This window comes from Nuphar pumila, chromosome 2, assembly GCF_984573655.1.
Source record: "Nuphar pumila chromosome 2, dmNupPumi1.hap1.1, whole genome shotgun sequence".
Taxonomy (NCBI): Eukaryota; Viridiplantae; Streptophyta; class Magnoliopsida; order Nymphaeales; family Nymphaeaceae; genus Nuphar; species Nuphar pumila.
This window is the reverse complement of record NC_143250.1, coordinates 78921466-78948412: the sequence shown is the minus strand read 5'-3', so window position 1 is coordinate 78948412 and position 26947 is coordinate 78921466. Positions and strand designations below refer to the sequence as shown.

At 36.5% G+C, this 26947-nt stretch overlaps 1 protein-coding gene across 1 annotated transcript in view; it reads right to left on the bottom strand.

The window, feature by feature from the left end:
* Positions 1-4111, bottom strand: part of LOC149845798 (uncharacterized) — a 45963-nt gene extending 41852 nt beyond the window's left edge. Inside the window, exon 1 of the mRNA XM_089997740.1 lies at positions 3652-4111. Coding sequence (XP_089853866.1) covers positions 3652-3806 — 155 coding nt within the window. The 5' untranslated portion in view covers positions 3807-4111. The remainder of the gene's footprint in view (positions 1-3651) is intronic.
* Positions 4112-26947: the final 22836 nt, after the last annotated feature.

Below are 26947 nucleotides of genomic sequence, written 5' to 3'. Positions count from 1 at the left end.
TAAAACTCTTGGGCATGTCAGCATAAAATATTAAAAGAAACCAAAATTGAGGATTTGACCGAGATAATATATAAGATTTGTACAATTTCACAACCCAACAAAGAGGAAAGATTGACTTGTAAGCTTACTTTAAATTATGTTAGCTTAGCCGAACTGTAAGTGAGATACTTTTATTTCTTTTAGGCATGGTGTATCTGATCATGTTTTTATTATTGACTGTGTATTTTTAGCATGAGTCTGGGAAATACAGCATGCTTATTTTAGGTTATGTTTGCTGAATAATGCCTGTTATTTTCTGTGAAACAGAGCATGCTTAATGTAGGTTGTGTGGTAGCCAAACTGCATTGGAAATTCATCTATTTCTTTTAGGCATAGGGTACCTAATCATGTCATTATTATTGTTTGTGTATTTTAGCAAAGTTTGTAAAATATGGCATACGTACTTAAGATTATGTTAGCAAAATAGTGCTTGTTATGAGGATACTCTACTTCATATGAAATTCACATTCATCTGATGTTCACTGCATAGTTAGTTGCCTATTACGATGATATTCTATATTCATAGAAAGCTACGCATCAAGCTGATACTTAATGCCTTTTTTATGCCTATTATGAGGTCGTTCAGGTTACTATTTAGCTGCATATGAAATTGATGCCTATACATTTTTTACTTTTCCTAATTTTCTGCTTTATGGCAAAATTGCATGATGAATTGTGATAACTGACCACATACACCATTGATGAACATATACAGAAGCTTGTATATGCTTAAGGTTGTTACATTGAGTTCAAATATACTATGGCGCCCTTAGTGACATTTGAGTATGTGCCCTTCCGCAAGATAGACACTTGAGAAAACCTGGCTTTGTGGGCAATATGAATTGATTACCCGATGCGGGTACTTGGGCCATTAGCTTGTGTGTTGTGGCAGTAAAATCGATGAAAAACTTAATCTTAAATGTTGTGTGCTCGACTGGTTTAAAGGTACCTGGGCATCGGTGCTTGACAGTTTAAAGGTACCGAAGCATTCTGGGTAATAATCATAACACTGATGAGAAACTTAAATTTAATTTTCGTGGCCTGACTGGTTTAAAGGTACTGGGGCTTGTGTGCTTGACTGGTTTAAAGGTACCGGAGCACTCTGAGTGGGTTTGTACAATCAATATAAAACAGATGGGATATGTATATACCTTGGTAAAATGACTAAGGATGGGAATCTACTACTATGGTAGTAGGAAGAAGTTGAGAAAAATGCCTTTGTACTTCGAAAAATTAATTAAATGAAAAGATCAAACCACTCAGTTCTTGGGCTTACCTTGGAGAGGGAAGGTAGTACAAAACTCCGGAGACATGTGTTTTGGTTTCGAGCAAAACTGGTTCGTTGGTCCCTCGTCCTCGAAGTTAGGGGACCCGGACTACCTATGTGTCCTAGGTGATAGTTTCACGTTCTTCTGCAGAAGTTAGAGATGCATCATGTTTTGGTTCGACCCTTGGGAAGTTCTCTCGACTACTGGCCGCTCCCTTGAGATTTCAGTCTCAGTTAGAATGTTCGGGTTAATAAAACAACCTTGAATAATATACCCCTTTGTGATGGTTGTCTTGGCCCGTGTGTACCCGCGGGATAAGATAAGATAAACACTAATTAGAACAGTTTAAGTATCACATTGAGTAGATTTAGTATATTGCTAGTCTTACATGTTCTTGCAGAATGTATTTCCTTAAATTCCAGTATGATTTAAAAATTATAATTATGAGATAATTGAATTCAAATTGTTATTGTTACGTGAAAGTTATGCATACTGTTGTGATTGCATAATCTGCTTTACTTGCTTGGGTATATCTCTGTTATAGCTATTAATTCGTCTGATTTACTTGTTTTTGCATATGTTAAAGAACTACACATGACACCCACGTCACATACTAGATTCATGACATACTTGCAATAAAATGTATTGTTTTCCTACTTAAACAGTTGTAGTCTAATTCCTATAAATTTATCATTTTTCAAGTGAAGAATAGAGTCTGTGAGTGGTTGCGGGATGAGGCTTTGATCCAGATTTTGGATTTACTATTCCCGGGATAGTTTGAGTTCATTTTGATTTAGTTGAACATGTCATTAAAACTCTGATGTTATTATTCATTAATAATGAAATGAAATAAATGTTTTTGTTGACTCTTCAGTGTAATGTTCTGAAATGTTTAACCTTATAGTATTACTTGTTTCCGCTGTTATAAAAAAAAATCCTTTAAAAATTTGGGTTAAAATTTTGGGGTGTTACAAAAAAAGTCTTCTCCATCGTAGCAAAGAAGAACGACTTTTGAGTTTTGACTATGGCAGCTAGGATCAAGTGTTGGTCTTTTCTGAGGCTGAGGAGAACACAAATTGTTGGCAAAAAGGATCACCTATCAGGTTTTATGAGTCTCAATTTAAGAAAGTTTATGTTCGATATTGATCTTCTTTCAAAATGTCAACATTCAACTTTATGGAAGCATCTGATTCCAACTGGTTTGATAGCTTCAGATTCATTATTAAAGCCCATAAAAGAAGCTAGATTCGGAAGGTTAGTCGAAAGATGTGAACCAAGCTTAGGTATTTTATGGTGTTGTAGTGGGGTTTGTGTCACATCTACTTTGTGTGGATGTAATCGTGTCAAAAGTCTTTGTTCCTCATGGTTACTCGAGTTAGCATTTTAGTGTCATGAGCACCTCCTGTTCTAAAGTTTGTCAATACTTCTTGCACGATATTGGATAGACTTATGTCATTGTTCTTTAATATTCTTGTTGTTCTTGTTTGTTAATAGATTAATATCTTATTACTTGGTTTTAACAGAGAAGCATTCCAATGGTGCCCTTCAATAAGGTCAACCAATATCTTCGTTGCTGGCTAACATTATCATGGGTTTGCATAGTTCTATCGCCATTTCTGCGACATATTATAAGTCCACTAAACTTAGAGCTGATGACTTTGGCTTCAAGAACTGGGCCTACCTCTCTACCTTGCAAGCCGTAATGAGTTTGAATACAATTTTCTCTATAATTTTCCCTCAACCATTCAATCACCACCTTTCGGTATCTAATCATCCTGCCCCATTAACAGAATTTGCCTTACAAAGGGAAAACCCTCAATAATTGGGTAGTATTTTGCGAAAAAAGAAAGAAAACAATCTACACTTGTGATAAAAAATGATGGTAAGGAAAGTTATTGAGAACCACTATCCACAAAGTTGCCAATCGCACACAAGAAAAAAAATCCAAGATAGGGCCGCCCCATAAAGAGGCCAAAGGTAACATTCTGAGACAATTCTAACACACATTGTTAATGACAAATAAACATGTACAATATCTTGTGCCCTGGGACTGGGATTCACACATTCGCCCACACCTTCATCCCATGAAAACTATTAGCTAATCCTCTACCCCAATATACCAATCAAACTTTCAAGTTCAGCGATGGATCATAAGAAAAGCGACAGATCCACTAAACTCAGCAACACTCATCTCTCAATCCAAGAGGAGGAACAAAACCCACCCTCGTTTCGACGGTATTTCTAAGCAATTTCAACAATAGACTTGTGGGTTTCGCTCTAGAGTCTAAACCACAAATCTTTTCAAAACTCAATAGACATCGGCAGAGAGAGAGAGAGGACGTACTCGGCAAGGTCACCCAACTGGCGGAGGATGCCGATGAGGCCGGCCATGGCGATGCCTTCGAGCAGCGCCTCCGGATCATCCTTCTCCACTCCCCTGTACACCTCCGCATCTGCCAAGCTGTACTCGTTCCGAATCACGTATCTCGACAGTGGCATCTCTCTCTCTCTCTCTCTCTCTCTCTCTCTCTCTCTCTCTCTCTCTCTCTCTCTCTCTCGCGCGCGCGCGCGCCTTCTTCTGCTGCTACTAGATTCAGCTCGCTTTTTCACTTCATTCCTCCAAGAATCCCCAAAAAAAAAATTGGGTCCCCACCCTTTTTTTTGTTTCCTTTCCTGACATTTTTATGACGCGCTCTCTGCCTCGCTTTGTTTGACGGGCAAGGGAAGGGAAGGAGCAGAAAGAGGCATTATCGTTATGGTGGTGGTGGGGTTGGCACGAGAGAGAGAGAGAGAGAGAGTGAATATGCGAGGTGGGAAAGCTGGGCACTATTTATTGATAAAATATTATATATCACACGGCCAGCAGTGGCGCGTGTGTGTGTGTGTGTGTGTGTGTGGGGGGGGGGGGGCAGGAGATCGCTTCTTCCTTTTCTTTTCAGTCTCCTAAAGCTTTTATAACGTCATGACATAACATACAGTAGGGGGAATGCAAATGACGAGACCCCAATGCCAGAGCTAAACTTTGGTTATAAATATTATGGGTTGCTCTTTGCGTGCCTTCCCACTGTTTCTGAACTCCTTTCTGGCCACACATTTTTCTTTATTTTTTGACGCTGGTTCGGAAGCACTGCATGGCCACGATGATGTGTTGTTTCTTTTATGATATATAGAGAGAGAGAAACTGCTAGATGCTCAAAGTTTGGTGCTCAATGAACTTGGTCAATGGGTTTTTAGATTCTCCGATGCTTTTTAAGCGGTTGCAGCCCTATAAATGTGTTGAGGATGGTCAATTTACTGAGAATCTACACCTGGATCATGTGTTTTTGATGGAAAACTGATGTTTGAAGCCTCAAAAATTTTGGACGGATGTTTTTCTAATCCTTATAAAAAACCTACCCATGTGTCAGAATAGAAGGCTTAAAGAGCTGATCCCTAGTATAGCCAGAATTTATAAATAAAATGAAAAAAAGGCTGAATAACCGATTGAACACCTAACGTCTGAGCGGCTACCAATCACTCTATGTATATACAGAGAAAGTAATGAGTACGTGCCTGACTTTTTTTTTGTCCACGGCAACTTTGGAAAGATTGTTTCTATTTTTTCTAAAGTTTCACAGATGTGATCTACATGCTGGATTTGATGGGAATCAACTTTTGCAGATTCCAACACCAGTTTTTATAAGATTCAAAAATCAACTGTCCATTGTTTTAAAATATATTTAATGCTTAAATTTTTTTTTTTTTCAAAAAACATGATTTTTTAGCAAATGAATCGCAGAACACATCTTTTAGGGTCAGATTTTTGAAAAAAAAACTAAAAAAACCCATATCAACTGGTGGTAGGCACACGGTAGGCACAAAAAGTGTCGGGCACATACCCATTACTCTCTGTATATATATAAGTAATGGGTAGGTGCCTAGAGGCTTTTTGTGCCTACCGCTTGCCTACCGAGCTTTGGAAAGATTGTTTCTATTTTTTCTAAAATCTGACAGCTGTATTTTATGGGAATCAACTTTTGCAAGTCAGATTCCAACACCAAGTTAGGGTTTTATAAGATTCAAATATCATTGGTCTATAGTTTTAAAAAAGACATTCAAAGCTTAAAAAATTCCTTTTTTTTTAAAACATGAGTTTTTAGTAAATCTATCATGCAAAACACATCTTTAGAGTCAGTTTTTTGAAAAACAACCTAACAAATCCATATCAGCTGGTGGTAAGCACATGGTAGGCACAAAAAGCGTCAGGCACCTACTCATTACTCTATATATACAAGTAATGGGTAGGTGCGTGACACTTTTTGTGCCTAACAAGCTTGGAAAGGAGTTTTCATGTTGTTTTTAAAAAAATTGACCATACAAATATGCAAATATGTTATGCATGATCGATTTGCTAAAAAATCACACTTGGATCATATATATGTTTGATTTTTTAATATTATAAAAACCTAACTTGGTGTTGGAATGGGATGATCCAAAAGTCGATTCTCACAAAACCAAGCATATAGATCACATTTAAATGGTTAATTTTTACAAAAAATAGAAATAATTTTTTCAAAGCTCGGTAGGCACGCTGTAGCTACAAAGTAGTGTGAGACACCTTTCCATCACTCTCTCTATATATAGAGAGTAATGGGTATGTGCTAAATAACATTTTTAGTTTTTTTCGTTTTATTTTTAAATTATGACTTGATTTCATAGGGATCAGCTCTTTAAGTGTTTGATTCTAACACATGGATGGGTTTTTAAAATATTTGAAAAATCAACCATCTAAAATCTTTATAAATTTTTTAAGCTCCAAATATCATTTTTTTCATCGAAAACACATGATCCAGGTGTAGGTTCCTTGTAAATGGGTCATGCCCAACATATTTATGGGGTCCAAATTATAAAAAAAAACACAAGAAGAACAAAAAAACCCATTTAGCACATACCAATTTTTCTCTCTATGTGCTAAATAGATTTTTCAGTTTTTTTTTTTTTAAATTTTGATGGTACATATGTGATCTTTGTACTTGATTTTATAGGGATCAACACTTGAACTGTTTTATTCGGACACATGGGTGGGTTTTTATAATGTTCAAAAAATCAATAGTCCAAAATCTTTGTACATTTTTTAGGCTTCAAATATCATTTTTTCATTAATAACACGTGATCCAAGTATGGATTCCTCGTAAATTGACCATGCCCATCACATTTAAGGGGTCAAATCTGCAAAAAAATGCTGAAAAAGCTGAAAAATCCATTTAGCACGTTTCATTTAGCATATTTCATTTTTATCTCTATAGAGTGAGAGAAAGAGAAATGAGTATGTGCTAAATGAAACGTGCTAAATGGGTTTTTTTTACTCTTACGGTATTTTTTCACAGTTTTGACCCCATAAATGTGTTGGGCATGGTCGATTTACGAGGAATCTAGAACTAGATCATGTGTTTTGATGATAAAATGATATTAGAGCTCCAGTTTTTTACAACGATTTCAGACCATTGATTTTTTAAATGTTATAAAAACTCACCCTATGTCGGAATCCCTATATGATCAAGTATATGTATCACATTTGTATGGTCATACTTTAAACATAAAATGAAAAAATTCTGAAAAGCTCATTTAGAACGTTTCATTTAACATAATTCATTTGAGACATGCTAAATGAGTTTTTCAGTTTTTTTTGTTTTTTTTTTTAATTCTGATCATACAAGATGTAATCTATGTACTTGATTTTATAAGGATCAGCTCTTGAACAGTTCAATTTTAACACATGGGTGGGTTTTTATAATATTAAAAAAATCAATGGTCCAAAATCTTTGTAAATTTTTGAAGCTCCAAATATCATTTTTTCATTAAAACACATGATCCAGGTGTGGATTCCTCATAAATCGACCATGTCCCACACATTTGTGTGGTTGAAACTGAAAAAAAAACACTCAAGGGGCAGAAAAACCTATTTAACATGTACTAATCTCTCTCTCTCTCTCTCTCTCTATATATATATATATATATAGCCTAGCACATTTAGGTTAGATATGACACGGTGCTAAATGAATCATTTTATTAGATTTTCAATATATATTTCTATTCTGGTCATGTAGATTTACAAGAAATTGACATTTGATAAAGCCTTTTTGGATAAAAAATAGTATTTGGAGCCTTAAAATTTTAGGTTGATTTTTTAAACTTTATAAAAACCTATCCATGCATCATAATCAAATGCTCTAAGAACGGATTTCTATAAAAGCAAGCATATAAATCACATCTAGATGGTAAAAAATTCGAAAAAAAATCCAAAAATCCAATAATATGTTTTATTTAGCATCATGACCATTTAGCACGAATGTATTGTATTTATTTATTTATAGAAGAGAGATATTCCAACCAAATAAATGTCCAAAATCTATAATCAACAACAATGAGACAACTTTCTTTCTCCAATGCTTGAGCATCTCATTCATCAGACCCCATATATTTGTTCTTTATAACTTATTTATTAAAAAATATGTTTTATGACATAAGCATGTTTTTTAAAACATCAAAAGTTGATATGTCACAATGAATTTAAAACTTTACAATGCAAAGTAACATGAGTTGTTGATTTTTAGCTCTATAAAAAACACATCTACACATTAACATTGGAAATTCGTAGTCCAAAACATGTTACTCACTAAATGAATGATAAAATTCCAGTATGTATTGATGAACAACTCGATTGTTATATAAGAAACATCGTCAATTATCATCGGTTGTAGATTTTGGATTTTCCTGGTCCTCAACAATATATATATATATATATATATATATATATATATATGAGACCTAACCTAGACTAAACACTATAGGGTCAAGGTTTGGTGATAAATAAGAAGGCTGTTAGACTTGAAGGGTTTGATTAATATATGGAGCTGAGTATGGTTTATAAAATTTCATATCAGATCCGAGCCCAACCCGAGTTTCAATTAAGATTTGCAAATTTTTAATGTAAAAATGATCAAAAATATTATTTTACTAAGTATGGTTTAGGTTTTGTTCATGCAATCTTTATAGGATCTGAGTATGGATTTTCTTATGGTAGATCCTATTAGACCAAGATTTGAACCCATCAACTTAAATGAGGTTTGGGTCTGGTTTCACCTGAATTCTAACCAAACCCACCATGTTGTCACCCCTATATGTAGATAGAGTAATGGGTAGGTGCTAAATAAAACATGCTAAATGGTGCGTGTTAAATGGGTTTTTATGCTCTTTCAGTATTTTTTTTAGGTGTTGACCCCATAAATGTGTTGGGCATAGTCAATTTAAGAGGAATCCACACCTTAATCATGTGATTTTGATGAAAAAAATGATATTTGGAAGCTTGAAAGTTTACAAAGATTTTGGACCATTGATTTTTTGAACTTTATAAAACTCACCCATATATCCGAATCGAACACTTAAAGAGCTGATCCCTATAAAATCAAGTACATAGATGACATCTGTATGGTCATAATTAAAAATAAAATAAAATAACCTGAAAAACCCATTTAGCATGTATCATTTAAAATATTTCATTTAGCACCTACCCATTACAATATATATATATGTATACAAAAGGAAAGTTAGAAAGAGAGAAGAGGATTGCTGATTGTATTTGAAGGGTTCCCTTTGTTTATGAAAGAAGTCTTAAAAGAAGCTGGCCTTTCCTAACGTCTTTTTGAAGGGTTTTGTACCAACATGTGAGTCCCATGTGGCCTATTCTCTCTCATCTGTTTGGTAAGTGGTTAGTAAAAAAATGCATCGTATGGTGGTGTGGGCCTCATCCCAATCACATGGGTCACGTCCTTATGCAGCTTGGATGCCGGCAGGACGTTCGGAGCAGTTGCTCCGCATAGGAATGCCTCAACAGGACAAACATGGACTCGAAACGGCTCAAAAGCAATGTTGTTAAAATCGGTTTCTCTGAAGAAAAAACCAAAGACTCCAATTGTTTTCGAATCTGAACAATTTTTATTTAAAAAAAAAACAAAAAAAATTTAAAAGTTAAGAAAAAAACAGAATTTTGGCCAACACCTAGGGATGGCAGTGGACCGGGGGAAAGCGGGGCCCCGCCCCGCCTCGCCCCGTTTGGACCGGGGATGAAGGGTATGAAACGGGGATGGAGGCGGGGGTGGAGGATAAAATCCATCCCCGCCGCGGAGGCGGGGCGGGGGTGGACGAGCACTTTTCCCCGCCCCGCCCTGTCCCCGCCACGATCCCCGCCCCGACCACTTTTCCCCGCAATATCCCCGCCTCGTCCCCGTTTGGACCGGGGATGAAGGGTATGAAACGGGGATGGAGGCGGGGGTGGAGGATAAAATCCATCCCCGCCGCGGAGGCGGGGCAGGGGTGGAGGATAAAATTTTGAGGCGAGGCGGGGGTGGAAACCTTGTCCCCCGCCCCGCCCCGCCCCACTGCCATCCCAACCAACACCGAACCGATTATACTTCAAATGGACTGATTTTGGTGGGTTCAAGCCAAAAGAGAGGTTGAATCAACCCCCGTTTAGAATCAGCAAAGGGCCTGTTCTATTCTTAATCGGCCCATTCAAACCGATTTTGACAATAGTTGTCAAAAGGATGATGCCCGCCCCTATGAAGTGAGAGTGCGTATCAAGTTAAACTGATCTGAGGCCGTTCACCCATGTGATGAACAGCATCCCAGGAAACATGGATCGGGTCTGTATCTTCTAGATGGGTCATACATTTTTTTTTCAGATCCGTTGATGCCCGACAACTAAACTTTGCAAAAATGAAGAGCTAAAATAGTTCAACATATGGTATTTGGGATGTAGTTCATTACATATGGATGAACGGCAGCAGAGCCACCAGAGTCCCTCTGACCTGATGCGCACTCGTGAAGTGAATGTTGCAGCTTCTCACAATTGCCGCATCCCTAGGCGAATACTTTCGGTGAGCGGTGATCCCAACCTAGTCAAAGATTCCAAATACTCGAACAAAAATGGCTTGTCTTGCTCCTTGATTGCAGCTGTTAGAAGTAGGGGGTGTCAATGTGTTGGGTTTGGTTTAGATTCAGGTGGAACCAGACCCAAACCTGATTTAAGATGATGGTATCAGGTCAGGAGCCGGATCTAATCGGACCCACCATAAGCGCAACCATACCCCCATCTTATAAGGACTAAATGAACCAGACATGATAAAATAATATTTTTTGTATCATTTTTACATTGAAATTTGAGGATCTCGGATCAGTCTCAGGTCTGGTATGAAATTTTACAAACCATGCCTGGCACCATATATTAATTGGAGCCTTCGGGTTTAACCCGAATTCTAATTGGGCCTTCTTATTTATCACCAAACCCTAACACTATAGGGTTTGGTAAGTGTCAGGTCGGGTCAAAGCCGACCCAGTGACACCCCTTAGATAGAAGAAGGCATCACTCTCATTATCCGGCGGTCGGGTATACATCCGATTGGCTTATGTTTCTTTGGTCAGAGAACAAAACAGATGGATTGGGATACGATGGAACCCATGTGCATTTGGAGCAGTCCTTGCTACAAGGTGCTGTTGTTTTCATACTTATGGGCGACTAATTATAAGCTGGGTCCTGTTGGATTTAGATCTGGATCCAAACAAGAATAAGGTATGATCGAGTTATGTGGGCACGTTTTCTCCAAGTTTCGCCCACCATCTTTTTATCTCAATAGCTATTGCCGGTCTGGACCTAGGGAAACCAGATCTTTGTCAGATATTAACTTGACTCGAGTCCAATCCCATGCTTCTCAAGTCCTCAAGTTTTATCATCCCCATGTCCTGCTGTTTAGCATCCAGAGCAAACGGATCGGACACAAATCCAAATTACGAACAATAAATCCGAATATGTATCCAGATGTGAATCATATCTGACAAAGCGTGGGTTAATCTGGATCCAGAAAATACATGCTATATGCTGGATCCAAAAAGAAAAAAAAAATTAAAGGCAAGCATTTTACATGCCAAAATGTATTTGATTTGAATCCAAAGATAATATGAAAAAACAAATCAGAATCCAGAAATAACATGTTGGATTTGGATCAGATACCGGATTATATCCGATTTGTCTGTTTTCCACCCTACTATCGGTACGCTGCCTACTCATTCCAAATAGAAGCCAACATCAGCAACTTTTTGAATTTATCAAAGCCATTATACAGGCAACTAGTAGTTCGCCATCAACATCACATATTCTTCCATATATTTCTATTATTATTAATTTATTCATTTAAGAAAAATAAATTAAAAAATGAAATTTCGACTATTTTCTTTCAAGCAAGCACAATCAGTTCCGTATTAATAATTTTGGCTACTTTAACTTGATAAATAATATAAAATTATGGTTCCCACAGGGATCTAAACCTGTATCTATTAGGACAGAAACCTAAACCGAGAAAGGCCCATTAAGTCATAAATTAGAACTGGTCAAATATCTTAACCAAGATCAATTAACATCTTAAATAAGAACCGTTATATCACATGTTTGGAGTCTGGACCCACTGAATGAAGTTCCCATCAATTTAAGAATCAGACGAAACTAAGGATGTAAACAATTCAGGTTTGGATCGGAGGTGGCCAGATCCATTTTTTTACATGTAAACAGTTTTGGATATGGGTCAAACTCAGATATTTATTGTACTCAGTAGCAAAAAATCAAAAACCATATCCGCATGTTTCGTTTTCTTCCTTGTGAGAGGGGCCCCGCTGCATAGCGGGGCTTCACGGCCTTGGCTTACCAAATGTAAGTAAACAGAATCAAATTCAGTTGGATATCAGATAAAATCTAATATGATTCATTGACACGCCTAGATGAAACTCATAAAGCGAGTAAGGTAACACCACCTAACACCTACTTGACATAAATCAAAGTAATAGCATCCAAAACTGTGTAAAACTAGAAACAACATGAATATAATTTTTTCGTAATGAGTAAAAAGAACTTAAGGGGAAAACTAAGCAATTTTTAAAACTAAAAAGAATGGAAAATAACGGCATTAAACTAGAAGAGGTGAGGAACCCCAGCCTTTTCCATCATTAGGTTAACCTATACAAATATAGGTAATACCACAGAAATATTAGAAACAAGAAAAAAAGTGAAGGGTTTCTTTTTTTCATAGTGGACAGTGTTGATATTAGGGGTGGCAATCGGGTCGGGTTGGCGTGTCAGCATACCTCAACCCGAACCGGACCCGTTTATTAAATGGGTCGGATGTGGCAAACACTAACCCGACCCATTTAATAAACGGGTAACCCGCCAACCCGTTTAATAAATGGGTTGGGTCGGGAAAACGGGTTGGCGGGTAGCGGGCAGGTTGGTGGGTTGACAGACAGGTTGGCGGGTCAGGTTAGCGGGTTGGCGGGTTGACCCGCCCGCCTAACTCGTTTATTAAACGGGTTAGCCGGGTTGGCATACCCCCAACCCGAACCCGACCCGTTTAATAAACGGGTTAGGCGAGTCGACTCGTTTATTAAACGGGCTGGCTTAAGCCCAACCCGAACCCACCTAAGAGGCGGGTTGGCGGGTCGTGTCAGGTTTTGCCACCGCTAGTTGATATGCCATCACTGCTTCAAATTCAACTTAATTGCCTTGAAAACTCTTTTCTATTGCTTAGGGTTCTTTTTTTGGTTTTCTCCTCCTTGGTTGTTGACCTTTCTCTAACGGTTTTCTCTCTTTATGTCGTTTGAAATTTTAAATGGTCACCTTCCAGAGGTGGGCCACCTAAGGCAGGGGAGAGGGTGGTGTGTGTTCTCCCCTGAAGACGGCCGTTAGCCACAATGCGTGTTCGAGGTCCCAATGAGCACCACGTATATAATCACATGGGACTCGTATTCTTGTGTGTATCGACATCACTTAGTATCAGAGTCTGGTGCGATTGCAAAGACTTAAGTACCCTTTCTTGCTATTTTTGTCATGAAACGACGGTTCATGAAAATGACAAAAATGTCCATTAAAAAAATGACAGTTTGAGAAAAGGACAAAATATCCTCCATCCAGAAAGTCGAGGATGATGTTAACTCTTCAAAGTCCAAACGTTCCATTTTCGCCCTAAGCAGTAAACTTTTGTACCATCTGCTGTAACAGGAGCTCCCTTTGACGATGCAAACTTTGCCATCGGAGTAGCAGCCATTGCTGTTGTCTCGAGTCGAGGTTCCCGCCTTGGTTTTTAGCTTGTGTTACAACACATTGCCGCCTTCTCGTTCTTGCCTTGTGTTACAAAACATTCTCGGGTTCGCGATCGACTGGTTCGATCATTGGTGGGCGTCATAGGACATTTGTCGGTCATCTCTTTTTACAGTCTTTTCTTCTTTTTCGTTGTCGTTAGGTATTATGAAAGAAAGTAATGACGCACAAACATTCCAACAAGTGCCATTAAGATGTCGTGAGTACCTTTCCATGTCATCATGCTATCATTGAAGAACGTATCTCGTCGTGAGTGCCATTAAAGCATTGTTTTGTTATTGCAGGTGGATCTTGTCCTTTCGATGGTTGGAAACTTTACGATATTTGTAAGATGCTGGGACCTCTTGACAAGAATGCTTGTTTACAGATGCGAGGAAGGGCCTCTACCCGATCCAGTATCCTCCATTCACTCAATATATGCAATGTATCGCAAATCGCGATTGTAGTAACATGCTATCGATTTGTGAGATATTGTTTTGTTTGTTAATATCAATTTGTAAGCTATTATGCTGAATTTTCGTATTGATTTGTAATATATTTTGCGATATGTACATCAATTTGTAAGATATTATGTGTTTTATAGTATCGATTTGTAAGCTATTATGCTGAATTGCCGTATCGATTTATAATATATTATGCGATATGTATATCGATTTGTAAGATATTATGTATTTTCTAGTATCAATTTGTAAGATATTTATAGAAAGACTTTTAAAACGTGTGAGTGCAGAAATACATTGTTACGCGCTTGGTGTGGCGATTTTTGTATTCAAATCGCTGCTCATTTAGCGATTTTTATTGAAATCGCTTCACAACATCGTAGATATAATTAAATCCCTATCGTCAACACACATATACGACAAATCATTTCTTTTATTGGCATGACAAGTAACAACTTGATGCATAGTATAAGCAAATAACAAATCACCATTGCTTTTTATACTGTGATTCATTCAATCGTTTCTTTGACTTGCTTAACCTTATCGGTATCCATTGTTATATGCATCTTGAATAAATCATAGTAAACATATGCTCTTGCTAACACAAATTGATATCTTGCTTATAGCAGTGGTGAGTTTATCGTCTGGTTGTAATGAAGATGATTTATCTCAATCATTTGAAAAATATGAAGAAGTGAACATCTGTACTAATGACGCACCTGAAGAAGTGAACATGTGCACTAATGATGCACATGATAACAAGGGTGCAGACATTGGATTCACGCTTGACTTGAGTGTTCCAGCTGAAGAAATGCAATTCGATAATGAGGTAGACGATCATGACAATACACTTGATAAAGGTGCAAGCACTGGGAATGTACATGATAGTACACCTGACTCTGTTCTCGTAGAAGGAATGCAGTTTAATAATGAGGATGGTGCATATAAATTTTACAATGATTATACCTTAAAATTTGGCTTCAGTGCTAGAAGGTATTCTTGTTCAAAAAATACACAGAGTGTCGTGGTGAGAAAGACATATGTTTGTTCTAAGAAAGGTTTGAAGAAGTCAAGTGAAAATCCAATAAGGAGCATGCCAGAATCAAGATGTGGATGTCCAGCGAGAATGGTGTTAAGAAGACTTTCGAATGGGAAATATGTAGTTTGTACTTTAATCAGTGATCATAACCATGATTTATCTGCTTCATTTATGATTCCTATGTTAAGGTCACATCGTAAAGTAACTGAAGCGCATGTTGCAATTGCTGAAATAGCTGATAGCGCAAACATTGCACCATAGAAGACATACAATTTGTTCGTGCACATAGATGGTGGTCACGAGAATATGTCATTCACACCTATGGATCTAAGAAACCACTTAAGAAGGAAGATGATAGATAACATGAAGAATGAAGAAATATGTTCTTTGGTTGATTACTTACAGAAGAAATCAAGCATTGACTCTGGTTTCTTTAGGGCAATGCAACTGGATGAAGATGAATATGCTGTGAATATGTTTTGAGCAGATTCAAAGTCAAGAGTAGATTATGAATGCATCAATGATGTGCTTATTTTTTATACGACTATGAAGATTAATACTGAACAATGACCATTTGCACAGTTTGTCAGAGTGAATCATCACTCACAGAGTTGTATATTAGGCGGTGCTTTTTTGTACGACCAGACTAAGAAAAGCTTTAAGTAGTTGTTTAGAGTATTTACACATATAATGAATGGGAAGCAACCTGAAGTTGTACTTACAGATGGTGCTCACACAATTACGGTACAGTGTCTCATGTGTGGCCAGATGCACATCATCGCCTATGTTTGTGGCTATCTTTTAAAATGCAGCAAAGAATATATGACACATATTTGATCAGAAGACATGGTTTGACAAAAAGTTTATTAGGTGTGTACTTGAGAGCGTAGACGAGATCACCTTTATGTCTGATTAAGAGGAAATGATTCAGATATACGACCTTAAAGACTGTCTATGGTTATAAAATTTATATGCAGAAAAAGAGAAGTGAGCATTGGCATATAAAAGATAATACTTTTGTGCAGGTATGATAAACACACAAAGAGCAGAATCTATGTATGCCACACTGAAGAAAACCCCGTATTCATGTTTAACAATGTTTCGCTTTATGGAACAATATGAATTATTTATAGACGGTCTTAGATAGAATGAGCTTGAACAAGATGTGAAATGCTTCAATACACGCCCTGTAACTTTGTGTATGAAAATATTGATGCAACTTGCAGATCGGTATACACTAACTATATTTGAATGGCTTAAGAAGGAGGTTATACAGGTCATGAATTGCAACATAGAAGGATGCGTGCAAACCGAGAATATGCATAAATACCATATTGTATGAGAGGGCGAAGAGCATCAGAAAAGACAAGAAGTACATGTCACGTACAATGTTGACAATGAAACGGTTGACTGTATATGCAAAAAGTATGAATTCAAAGGTATTTTATGTCGTCATGCATTAAATTCACTTAATGAAGAGAAGATACGTGAAATACCTAAGTCATATTTAATGCAAAGATGGAGGAGCCAAGCAAAGATTGAATTGTTGAATACAGATAATGTCAGTCAATTTGGTGTTGATGAAAAATGTCACACATCCTTCTGTTACCAACAACTGTATAGGTCATTTATGCACGTTGCAGATTTGGCATCGAAAAGTGAAGAAGTCTATGTATGCATGAGAAAAGCGTCAAGGGAGTTACTTGAAAACGTGCAGTTAATTCACCATCAATCCGTTGCCGCTCATGAAGACCAGTCGAAGAAAATGGCAGCGAACAACGGAGGTGAAAATCATGCTTCCCTTGACACTCCGGAGAAGTTGCGCTGAAGCGTAAACATCATCTTCAACAAGTTAGGAGTGAACGTTGTAGATTATGATGAAAAAATTCACCTAGCGAAGGGTATCAAAAGAAAACATGCCTTTGATCGCAGTCGGCGGAGGACAAAGGGTGGACTAGAATTGGTTCACAAGAAAAGGTCTAAGAAACAACCAGCCTCTAAGTAAAAGCAACCAAGCCCTTTGCATGAACATATACGTAAGACATTATATTGCTTCCCATGTAAATTGCATTACGTGAAACAATATCTAACTTATGTAATTTTCAACATGCAGCAATACCCTACGGACGTAATTTCCAACGTTGTAACCTTCAATCTTTCCGACAGTTTTTTCGGAATAATAACTTCAGTTTTACAAGTCTTTTGGTATGTAATCAATGTTGGGAGGATGCTTGCATTTCTTGTGAAACTTAATATAGTGTCTTATATTGTTCTGTTTCATGATAGGCTCAGATCAATTCGAAAGTGAGCTATGGAACACATGAATCGCGTGTGAATTCTGTTTAAGTCTTACCATAAAGTTAGTTGTCATGCCTCTTTGCATGACCCAATTTCCACATTGTCGGATTTGTTAAGAGTTTAACAAAACGGGAGGTGAATATGCTTATACACTGGATGGTTTTGTTAAGAAAGAGTTTTTGGATGAAGTCATTTTCATAAATCGTGAGACACAAAAATAGAATTGTATCTTTCACATGTATTAAAAATAGAAATATGTTTAATAATGTATCTTTCACATGTATAAATCCTTGTAATATGTATCATTCACATGTATCAATTATAATTAGTGAAAATCGGGAATTGTATGTGAATTCAATGTTTATACAATTAGTGAAAATCATTTTCTCATCTAGCCTTCACATATACAAATTGTTATATCTAAATTATATCGTCCATATTGTATGGGGGGGCCTCTACAGCATCCAGTATTGTTCGAGAATAATTCGTTCATAAATAAAGCTACATGATGTACAAACTTAGTAAAGAACAAATCGCGAATAATTCAACAATACAAATTGATGTAACATTATAAATACAAATCAATTTCGTTCACAAAGACTAACAAAGACATATCGTTGTCGTGGTAACTTCATAAATACAAATCGATTTCTCAGCCCTGAGTAATTAATGGGAATGGTTTACAATCGATAACTTTAAAACTACAAATCGATGTCATTTACAACCACAATTATTTATCAAAAAACCTAGTCTTTTTTACCTGACCATAATGGTTTGGCTTAGATAAAACACATGACCATCATCATCAACAAAATAGATATCATCACCAGTAGGTAATTAACAGGACGTCTAATTGTATAAAAAAAATAGATATGTCTTTGTTTGTCTATGTGAACTATATCGATATGTAATATAGCGATTTACTCATAACATTTTGCAACTGTTAATTGGACTTGTACTTTACCAAGACTAGTATTGCAGTGAACATTGTTACCCCAGTCTCTGCAGTGATCATCATTACCCCAGCATGGTAGTGCATCTTGAAATCTAATGGTGTATGACTTTTGGCGTGCGTAAGTCTGTTGAACGAAAGAGTGATAATAGTAAGGTTAAAACATGAAGCAACAAAAGTAAATAAAAAAAGAAAATAAACAAATAAGAGTATCGATATACCATGAAATAAGGGGTGACAATGCATTTAATATTGCTTGTTGCATTGATTTTAATATACATGTCAAAATCAGTTATAGTCTGCTTGCAACAAATATGAACTTGTTAACATACATACCCATGGCATACGTAAATATATAACTGATAGTGGTTTCATATGTACAAAATTACTGATAGTGATCCCTTCTGCAAATTCATCTTGCAGCTGATTAATGTTCTATTTGAGTTCTTTGCAACATTTTTGCCCACCTTTTTTTGTGGATGTTCCACTGACATGAGCAGAATATCCAGTAAACGACATTGAAATTGCTTTCTACAATACACAACACAAATAATATATGCCATAAAAGAGGCAAATATTGTAGAAACTAGTCACGAGATTTAAAAAATATACGCTTGAATCGCCATCGCTGGTCGTGTAGCTATAGTCGTCTCCTTCATTGCCATCGCTGGCCGTCTAGCTGTCGTCGTCTTCTTTGTCGACATCGTTGGCCATGTAGCTATCATAGTCTCCTTCCTCGATATGGATACCCCCTTTGCGATGAAGCAGGTTATATGTTTGTTTCATGAACACGTCGTTCTAAAGGAATCACCAGTTCGTCTGTTCTTTAATCACGAAGCAAAGCGAAGCGACACCCTCTTGAACTTGTGCAACATGTCATTCATATATAAAGGATATGTCATTTTACCTACTGCCCATTTTAAAAAACCATGCACAAATTAATTGCATTGCGCATTAATTAAATAAAAAAATATCATTTCATCTGACTTTTATAAAAACTAGTCAACGCGATATGACGTATCAGTCTAAACATCGTGTCGATTTGTTTATTGTTTTCTTTTCTACCATTTATGAATCAGTCATTGTGTAAATCGCGATAGGACATATCGTTCATATTGACAAAGCTCGTAACAGCAAATCGCAATAGAACAAATATTGTTAAATTATAAAACTTAAAGTATTATGGTTGTAAGTCAATTTGTATTTATTAAGTTACCTAGATTTGTATTTATTAAATTACCTAGATTTGTAGTCTGAACAATGTCTCGATTTGCATGATGGGTTTAGGTGGGGGAGTGACCCGACCCGACCCGTTGTCCAAGTCTAAAACCCTAATCTATTTAACCTCTCTTCCTCTTTCTTTTCTGTGGCAAAGCAACTTCTTATTCTTCTTTTTTCTCTTACACCTTCGTCTTCTTCTTCTTCTTTTCCTTCCTTCTTCTTCCTTGTATTTTTCTATCTTCTTTGTTCTTCTGTGTTCCTTCTACCTTTGCTTGATGGATGGTGTTTAATACTAATACCGTAGTTATTTCATGCCGTGCGAAAAGATCTGTATAATTTTTTATGATGATTATAGTGGTTATCTTCTGTAGATACATTGATATATTCATGACACATACAAATGTGGCCTATTTGTCATGAAGTATATCAAAGTTTATGCAAAATATAACGAGCATAATCATCCTCAATCTTTGCCGCCATACCAGTGCAAGCACAAATATTCTGCATGATAGACAGGTGGGTGCTGATGACAATCTATTTGATCTATTCCTACTGTCGGACTCTCAATCGTTCATAAACCATACTTTTCAGTTGGAAAAATATCTGCCCAATTTTCGATATACTTCATGACAAATTTGTTAGTTGTGCGGGCTGCATCTTCTCTGCCTATTGGGATCCATATCTTTATCTACTGCCAATATACATCGTGACAAAAAACTTGCAAACAGATAAGGACCTCCATTGGTAGATAGATTTACCTTCAATCGTTCTCAGTGATTACCGAAGGCCACTGAGTAAACTGAAAGTGCTGATGTTGATGATGTCTGTTTCGAAGAATATCACTATTTGGATGTGGGTTGATGCTGTTGATGATGTCTGTTTTCTTTGATGTTGATGATAGTCATGTATTGTATCTAAGCCAAACCATTGGTCATGATGTATTGTAACTAAATACTCATGTAAATGAATGTGGTTGTAATGTATCATTAAAAATTATTTATAATAACGAGTGCTAAATATCTTACGACTATTACTAAGAATACTAACGATTATAATGACATACACTATTGAAAGTTAAATGCTAAAGCGATAACGATTTGTACTAAGGAATACAAATTTATGCAATGATCATTACTTATGAATACAAACGATTACAACAATTTATGGTACTGAAAGTTAAATGCTAAAGCCATAACGATATGTTCTAGGGAATACAAAATCCTGCAAAGATCATCACTTAACAATGCAAACAATTACTATGATTTACAGTACTGAAAGTTAAATGCTTAAGCGATAACGATTTGTACTAAGGAATACAAAATCCTGCAATGATCATTACTTATGAATGCAAACAATTACAATGATTTACAGTACTGAAAGTTAAATGCTAAAGCTATAACGATATGTACTAAGGAATACAAAATCCTGCAAAGATCATTACTTAAGAAGGCAAAGGATTATTACGATTTACAGTACTGAAAGTTAAGTGCGTAAGTGATAACGATTTGTACTAAGAAAATACAAAATCATGTAACTATCATTACTTAAGAATGAAAATGATTACAACGATTTATAGTACTGAAAGATAAATGCTAAAGAGATAATGATTTGTACTAACGAAGATAAAATCCTGGAGCGATGATTACTTAAAAATGCTAAACATTTCAACGATTTATACTACTGAATGATAAATGTTGAAACGATTATAAACGATTTTAAACCATTTACCTCATTTAATTTTAGACCATCTAAAATGAACTTAGCATTATCTTGCTTTACATTAATTCTAGACCACCAGCCGATATTTAAAAAACCATAAATCGCAGGGCAACACTGAGGCCGCAATGCCATAATATGCTCCCACGCCCAGGTCTACAACATAAATATATTAGTAAGACTATAACCTTCAATAATTTTTTCTTTCTACTTTTCGACTTTTATTAGTCATTGTGTAATTCGCGATAAGACAAATCATTGTACATATATTGTATCTGAATCATTATACCAGATATTATCCCAGAGCAATATACACAATGACGTCTGTATCAGTCAAGTTAACTTGATTTGTTCTTTATTATGTCTAAACATTGTGTCGATTTGTTTATTGTTTTTTATCCGCCATTTTTTAATGTCATTGTGTAAATCGTGATAAAACGTATTGTTCCCTACGACAAAGCTCATGAAGAAAAATTGCAATAGGATATTTAAACAGATTTGACTCTATTATTTGATGGGTTTAGGTGGGATGACTTTACAGATCGTGATAGAATACCTTCTATAAAAAATAAATCGTGATCGCTTATATACAACTGATTGCAAGTCACTCGTGATCTCTTATAAAAAACAAATTCCATCACTTTTATTTATGAAGGCCGAACATTACAACGATCTGTTCAGTAGCACTTGTGTGTTACAATTATTAAAAAAAATTAAACAATTAAAGAATATCATGTTACAAAAAATAATTCTAGAATTACAACAAAGAATTATAGAATTATAATAAATAATTATCAGGATAAAAAGAATTACTATCGTTTATTCAGTGGCACTTGATGACTCATATCCACTACCATGCTATAACTCTGCTTCATAATTGCTAAACAGACAAATATCATGGTCAGACAGTCTCGCACCCTCAGCAACAAGCTCTTGGTTCTCATCCTCCCCATCTCCATACAGTCTCCACACAATCTGTAAAATGGAGATTATGGTTTACGTATAGACGATTATTCATGCTAATGAATGCTAAATATGAAAATTATTTATAATAATGTGTGCTAAATATATTACAACAATTGTTACTAAGAATGCAAACGATTACTATGATTTATAGTATTAAAAGATAAATGCTAAAGCGATAACGATTTGTACTAACGAAGACAAATTCCTGCAATGATGATTACTTAAGAATGCTAAACATTTCAACGATTTATACTACTGAATGATAAATGATGAACCGATTGTAAACGATTTTAAACCATTTACCTTATTTAGTTACAGACCATATAAAATGAACTTAGCATTATCCTCCTTGACATTTATTCTAGCCCATCGACTGATCTTTGGAAAATCAAAAATCGCAGGGCCACAGTGAGGACGCAACGCAACGATATGCTTCCATGCCCAGGCCTATAAAAATAATATATTAGTAAGACTAAAACCTTCAACGAGCTTAGTCTACAAGTATTAAATATGTAATAAACAAATATCTGAACAAATGGCCAAAACCCCTCAACGGTTTTCGTACCCTTACTCGCACGGTAAAGTTGACTGTACAAGTGTGCGAGCATAGCAACACCCCATGCATAGTTGTCAACTTCATCTAAGTCTTCCAAGAACTACAGCCACAAATAACTTATTCTCAAACCAGAACAATCAGAAAATAAAGTAAGACAAAAAAAATAAAGAAGGAAGCCGCACAACTCTTGGTCAGCTCTTTCAGATGCACATGTAGCGGACCAACCTTCCCATTTATTATGGAAAGAAGAAACTTTCATCGATGTGGAATTGCTTCCACTAGAAATACATTGACTCCAGTCATCTATAGACATTCGTAGAAGGGTCGTGCACTTTTCCTTTGCATTATAGTTTGAATCTTGTAATAGAACAACACTGCCATGGCACTTAAGGCTAGTAATTTGTGCCACATCTTCTAGGGTCATGGTGATCTCAAAAGAATCAAACTAGAATGTGTTCGTCTGATGATTTCACTTATTTACCAGATAGGTCATGGTGTTCCAACACATTTCAAAATAATGATGGTTCAGAAGGCCACCGAAGTGCATATTTCGTAATCGATCTTTCTGATATTTACTCAGTTGTCCATACCACGACAGAACTACAAGCCACTGACACCGCCCTCTGAGCTTTTCACCTCGTGCTCTACTTCTCTTCTGACCTTCTTGTAATACAAATAACATATTATTCATATCAATTGTAAATTAGTCTCATTTGTACTTCTACATCTCGCTATAAACAGTAATCATTATAAATAATAATCGTTGTATACACACTATTACAGTAATCGCTAACACAGTAATCGCTATACATAGTAATCGCTATACATAGTAATTGATATCACAATAATCGCTATACATAGTAATACCTATCACAGTAAATCGTTCACAGTAATCACTATCACAATAATCACTATACATTAATCACTATACATAGTAATCACTATCACAGTAATACATATCACAATAAATTATGAGACAAGATCGATTTACGTACCTTGGTCATAATTTTCTCTTCTTCATCCCCTCCCTCCACCCTCTCTGCCTTTCTTGTTGCTCTGCCACCTCCCGCTGCTTTTTTACTTCTTCCGTCCTTCGCTCCATCGCCTCTCTCTTCTGCTTTTTAATTTCTTCCTTCCTTTCTCTTTCCTTCTCTTTCTCCTGCTTTTTTCTTTCCCTTTCCTTCTCTTCCTCATCCTGCTTCTTCCTTTCTCTTTCCTTATCTTTCTCGTCCTCCTTCTCCTTCCTTTGCCTTTCCTTCTCTTTTTCATCCTCCTTTTCTTTCCTTTGTCTTTCATTCTCTTCCTCATCCTGATGCTTCTTCCTTTGCCTTTTTTCTTCCATCTTCATCATTTGCCTTTCCTTCTCTTCCTCCTCCTTATTTTTCTTCAATTGTCTTTCCCTATCCTCCTCTTCCTCATTATTTTTTTGCCTTTCCCTCTCCTCCGCCTTCTTCTTCATTTGTCTTATCCGCCTTTGCTTTTCAAAATATTTCTGCTTCATCAGTTGCCTTTCCTTCTCTTTCTTCTTCTTCTTCAATTGCCTTTCCCTCTCCTCCTCCTCCTCCTTATTCTTTTTTTACCTTTCCCTCTCCTCCTCATTAGTTTTTTGCCTTTCATTCTCATCTTCTTTTTTCTTCCTTTGCCTTTCCCTCTCCTCCGCCTTCTTCCTTTGCCTTTGCTTTTCGTTATCCTCCTTCTTTTTCCTTTGCTTTTTTTTCTCTTTGCCATCCTTCTTCTTCTTCTTTATCTTTAGTTCTTCCTCATTCTTCCTTTGGTCTTCAGCCTCAATATTTAATGGATAATCCTCCGCATAATACAATTTTAACGCTTTGTCTCTGTCTTTATCATTCTCAATCTTTATTATATTTTGGTACCTTTCATAATGCTCATATAGATAGGACTGGTGGATAACTTCTCTAATATTCATCCCATAGAACGCCAGAAGATTTCTTGTCTGACGAGCTTTAGACATTGCTAACCTGCACAACACATAAATTTAACTGTATCATTAAATGTTACAACTGTCTCATCAAGTATATAATAATATAAATTATCTCATTTGTTACACAATCACCAACATTACAAATCGTCGCAATATTTGGCTTCATAAGTAAACATCGTTGTAAGATTTAGCAAACTTAAGTACAAATCAAGGCAACTTCATAAATACACATCTTTAGTGTTTTAAATGTATAAATCGTTGCTGCTTCAAACTTACAAATCGTTGTATAAATCACAACCTTCATAAGTACATATCGTTGTAACATTTGGCTTCATACATATATATTGTTGTACAATTTATCAAACATAAGTACAAATCGTGGTAGTTTCATTAAATCGTTACTGTTTCAAACATATAAATCATTGCTGCATCGAACGTATAAATCATTGTAGAAATATAGCTTTAATAAGTACACATCATTGAAATGTTTGGCCTTCATAAGAACAAATTGTGCTGGCTATTTTTTGACGCCCAGAAGGTTGATAGGTTCAAATCGATTTGTTTCAGTATAAAAATAGGTGTTATTTAGCATGAATAATAAAACCAGTTATAAGATTTAGCATTCATATTTACAAATCGATTTGTCTAGATAACGAAACTTTGGTAATCCGACAGTGGAGGAGAAACACCCAGAAGGTAGACGCAGCCGATTGTGACAACGATGCTGCAACTGCGCAGGCGACAACAAAGGATGCTTCGACGGCAGCAGACGATGAAAAAGGGTAATCTAGCGACAGCAAACGATGGAAAAGGGTGCTCTGGCTGTAGCAGACGATGGTAGAGGGTGCTCCGATGGCAGCAGAAGATGATACAACTGCCACTCTGATGGCTGAAGACGACGACAAAGTTTGCGTCGTCAAAGGGAGCTCCTGTTACATCAAATGGTGCAAAAGTTTACTGCTTAGGGCAAAAACAAAATGTTTGGACTATAAAGAGTTAACATCATTCTTGAACCGATGTTTCACTTTTCTAGATGCCTTTTCTCGAACCATTGTTTCCCTTTTTTTTTGAATGAAGGCTATTTTTGCCATCTTCTCGAACTATCATTTCATGGAAAGAATGGCGGGAAAGGGTACTTATGTCTTTGCAATTGCACCAGATTATAATGCTAAGTGATGCAGTTACACACGGGGATACGAGCCCCATGAGCTTATATATGTGGCACTCATTGGGACCCCCGAACATGCATTGTGGCTAACGATCGTCTTCGGGGGGGGAGGGAGGGGGCATATAACCTGCTTCGAAGGCGAGCAGGGTGGTCGTGGGGCTCCACCCGAGGTTTTCCTCGCTTCCACAAAGGTTTCTTGTCATAAATAAAAAGAAATTTTAAACAATCGCCTTCTCCACAATTTAACATAAACTTAGTAAAACAAAGCATTTTATTGCGATGAAAATGACACTACATGCGAGCCCAAACACAGTGTTTTCAATGGCCAATTGTGAACACCCCAAATTTTCAAAGATTTGCAAAATGACCCTTTTGCCTCTGGCCCTCATTCTTTGAGAAGATAAAAAGTGATGTCAAAGCTAAATTTCAGACATTCTTCAGATTTTCTGAATTAAATCCCATATTGATGTATTCAAATTCAATTCCGAATCCGAATCCAGTGTTTTAAATCCGTATTTCCTCAAAACCCGGATCCTAACCCATTTCTGAAGAAATTTTCTCAAAACAGTTTCTAAATTCTCAGAAAAATTCCCTTTTGTAAATATTTTTGCAAAAACACAAAAAAATTAGTTTTTAATCTTTGTTTTCTCACAAGCTTTAGGACTTTATACTTAAAAAAAAAAATGAATGAAAAAATAAGACCAAAAACCAAAAAAAAAAATGGAAAAATTTCGAGAAAAATGAATTAGTTTAAACTTAAAAAAAAAACAATTTTTTGCTAAAAAGCCTCGGGAGCCCCTTTTTGTAAAAACTCAAAAATCAGAAGGGGTCATATGCAAAATCCTCTTTTAGGGTTTGAAAACCCTTCGTAAGTGAGAAAAAGGCGAAAGAGAGCCGCCTCCCTCACTCTGGTATCTCCCCTTCATTGCCGCCCGATCACCTCTCGAAACCCTTTCTCCAACCTTCTCTTCATTCTCATCCTCCATCTTCAAACCACCCTCATCCGCTGCCATCGATTTCCAACAACCCGAATCCCTCCCGAAGCTTCTTCTTCCTCTTTAAAAGAGGCACGAAGGGGAAGGGTTCAGGGGTCGTCTTCTACCCCTCCACCTTCTTCTCCTTCGGTGATGCAACTTCACCCCTCCACCTTCGGTGCATAAAATC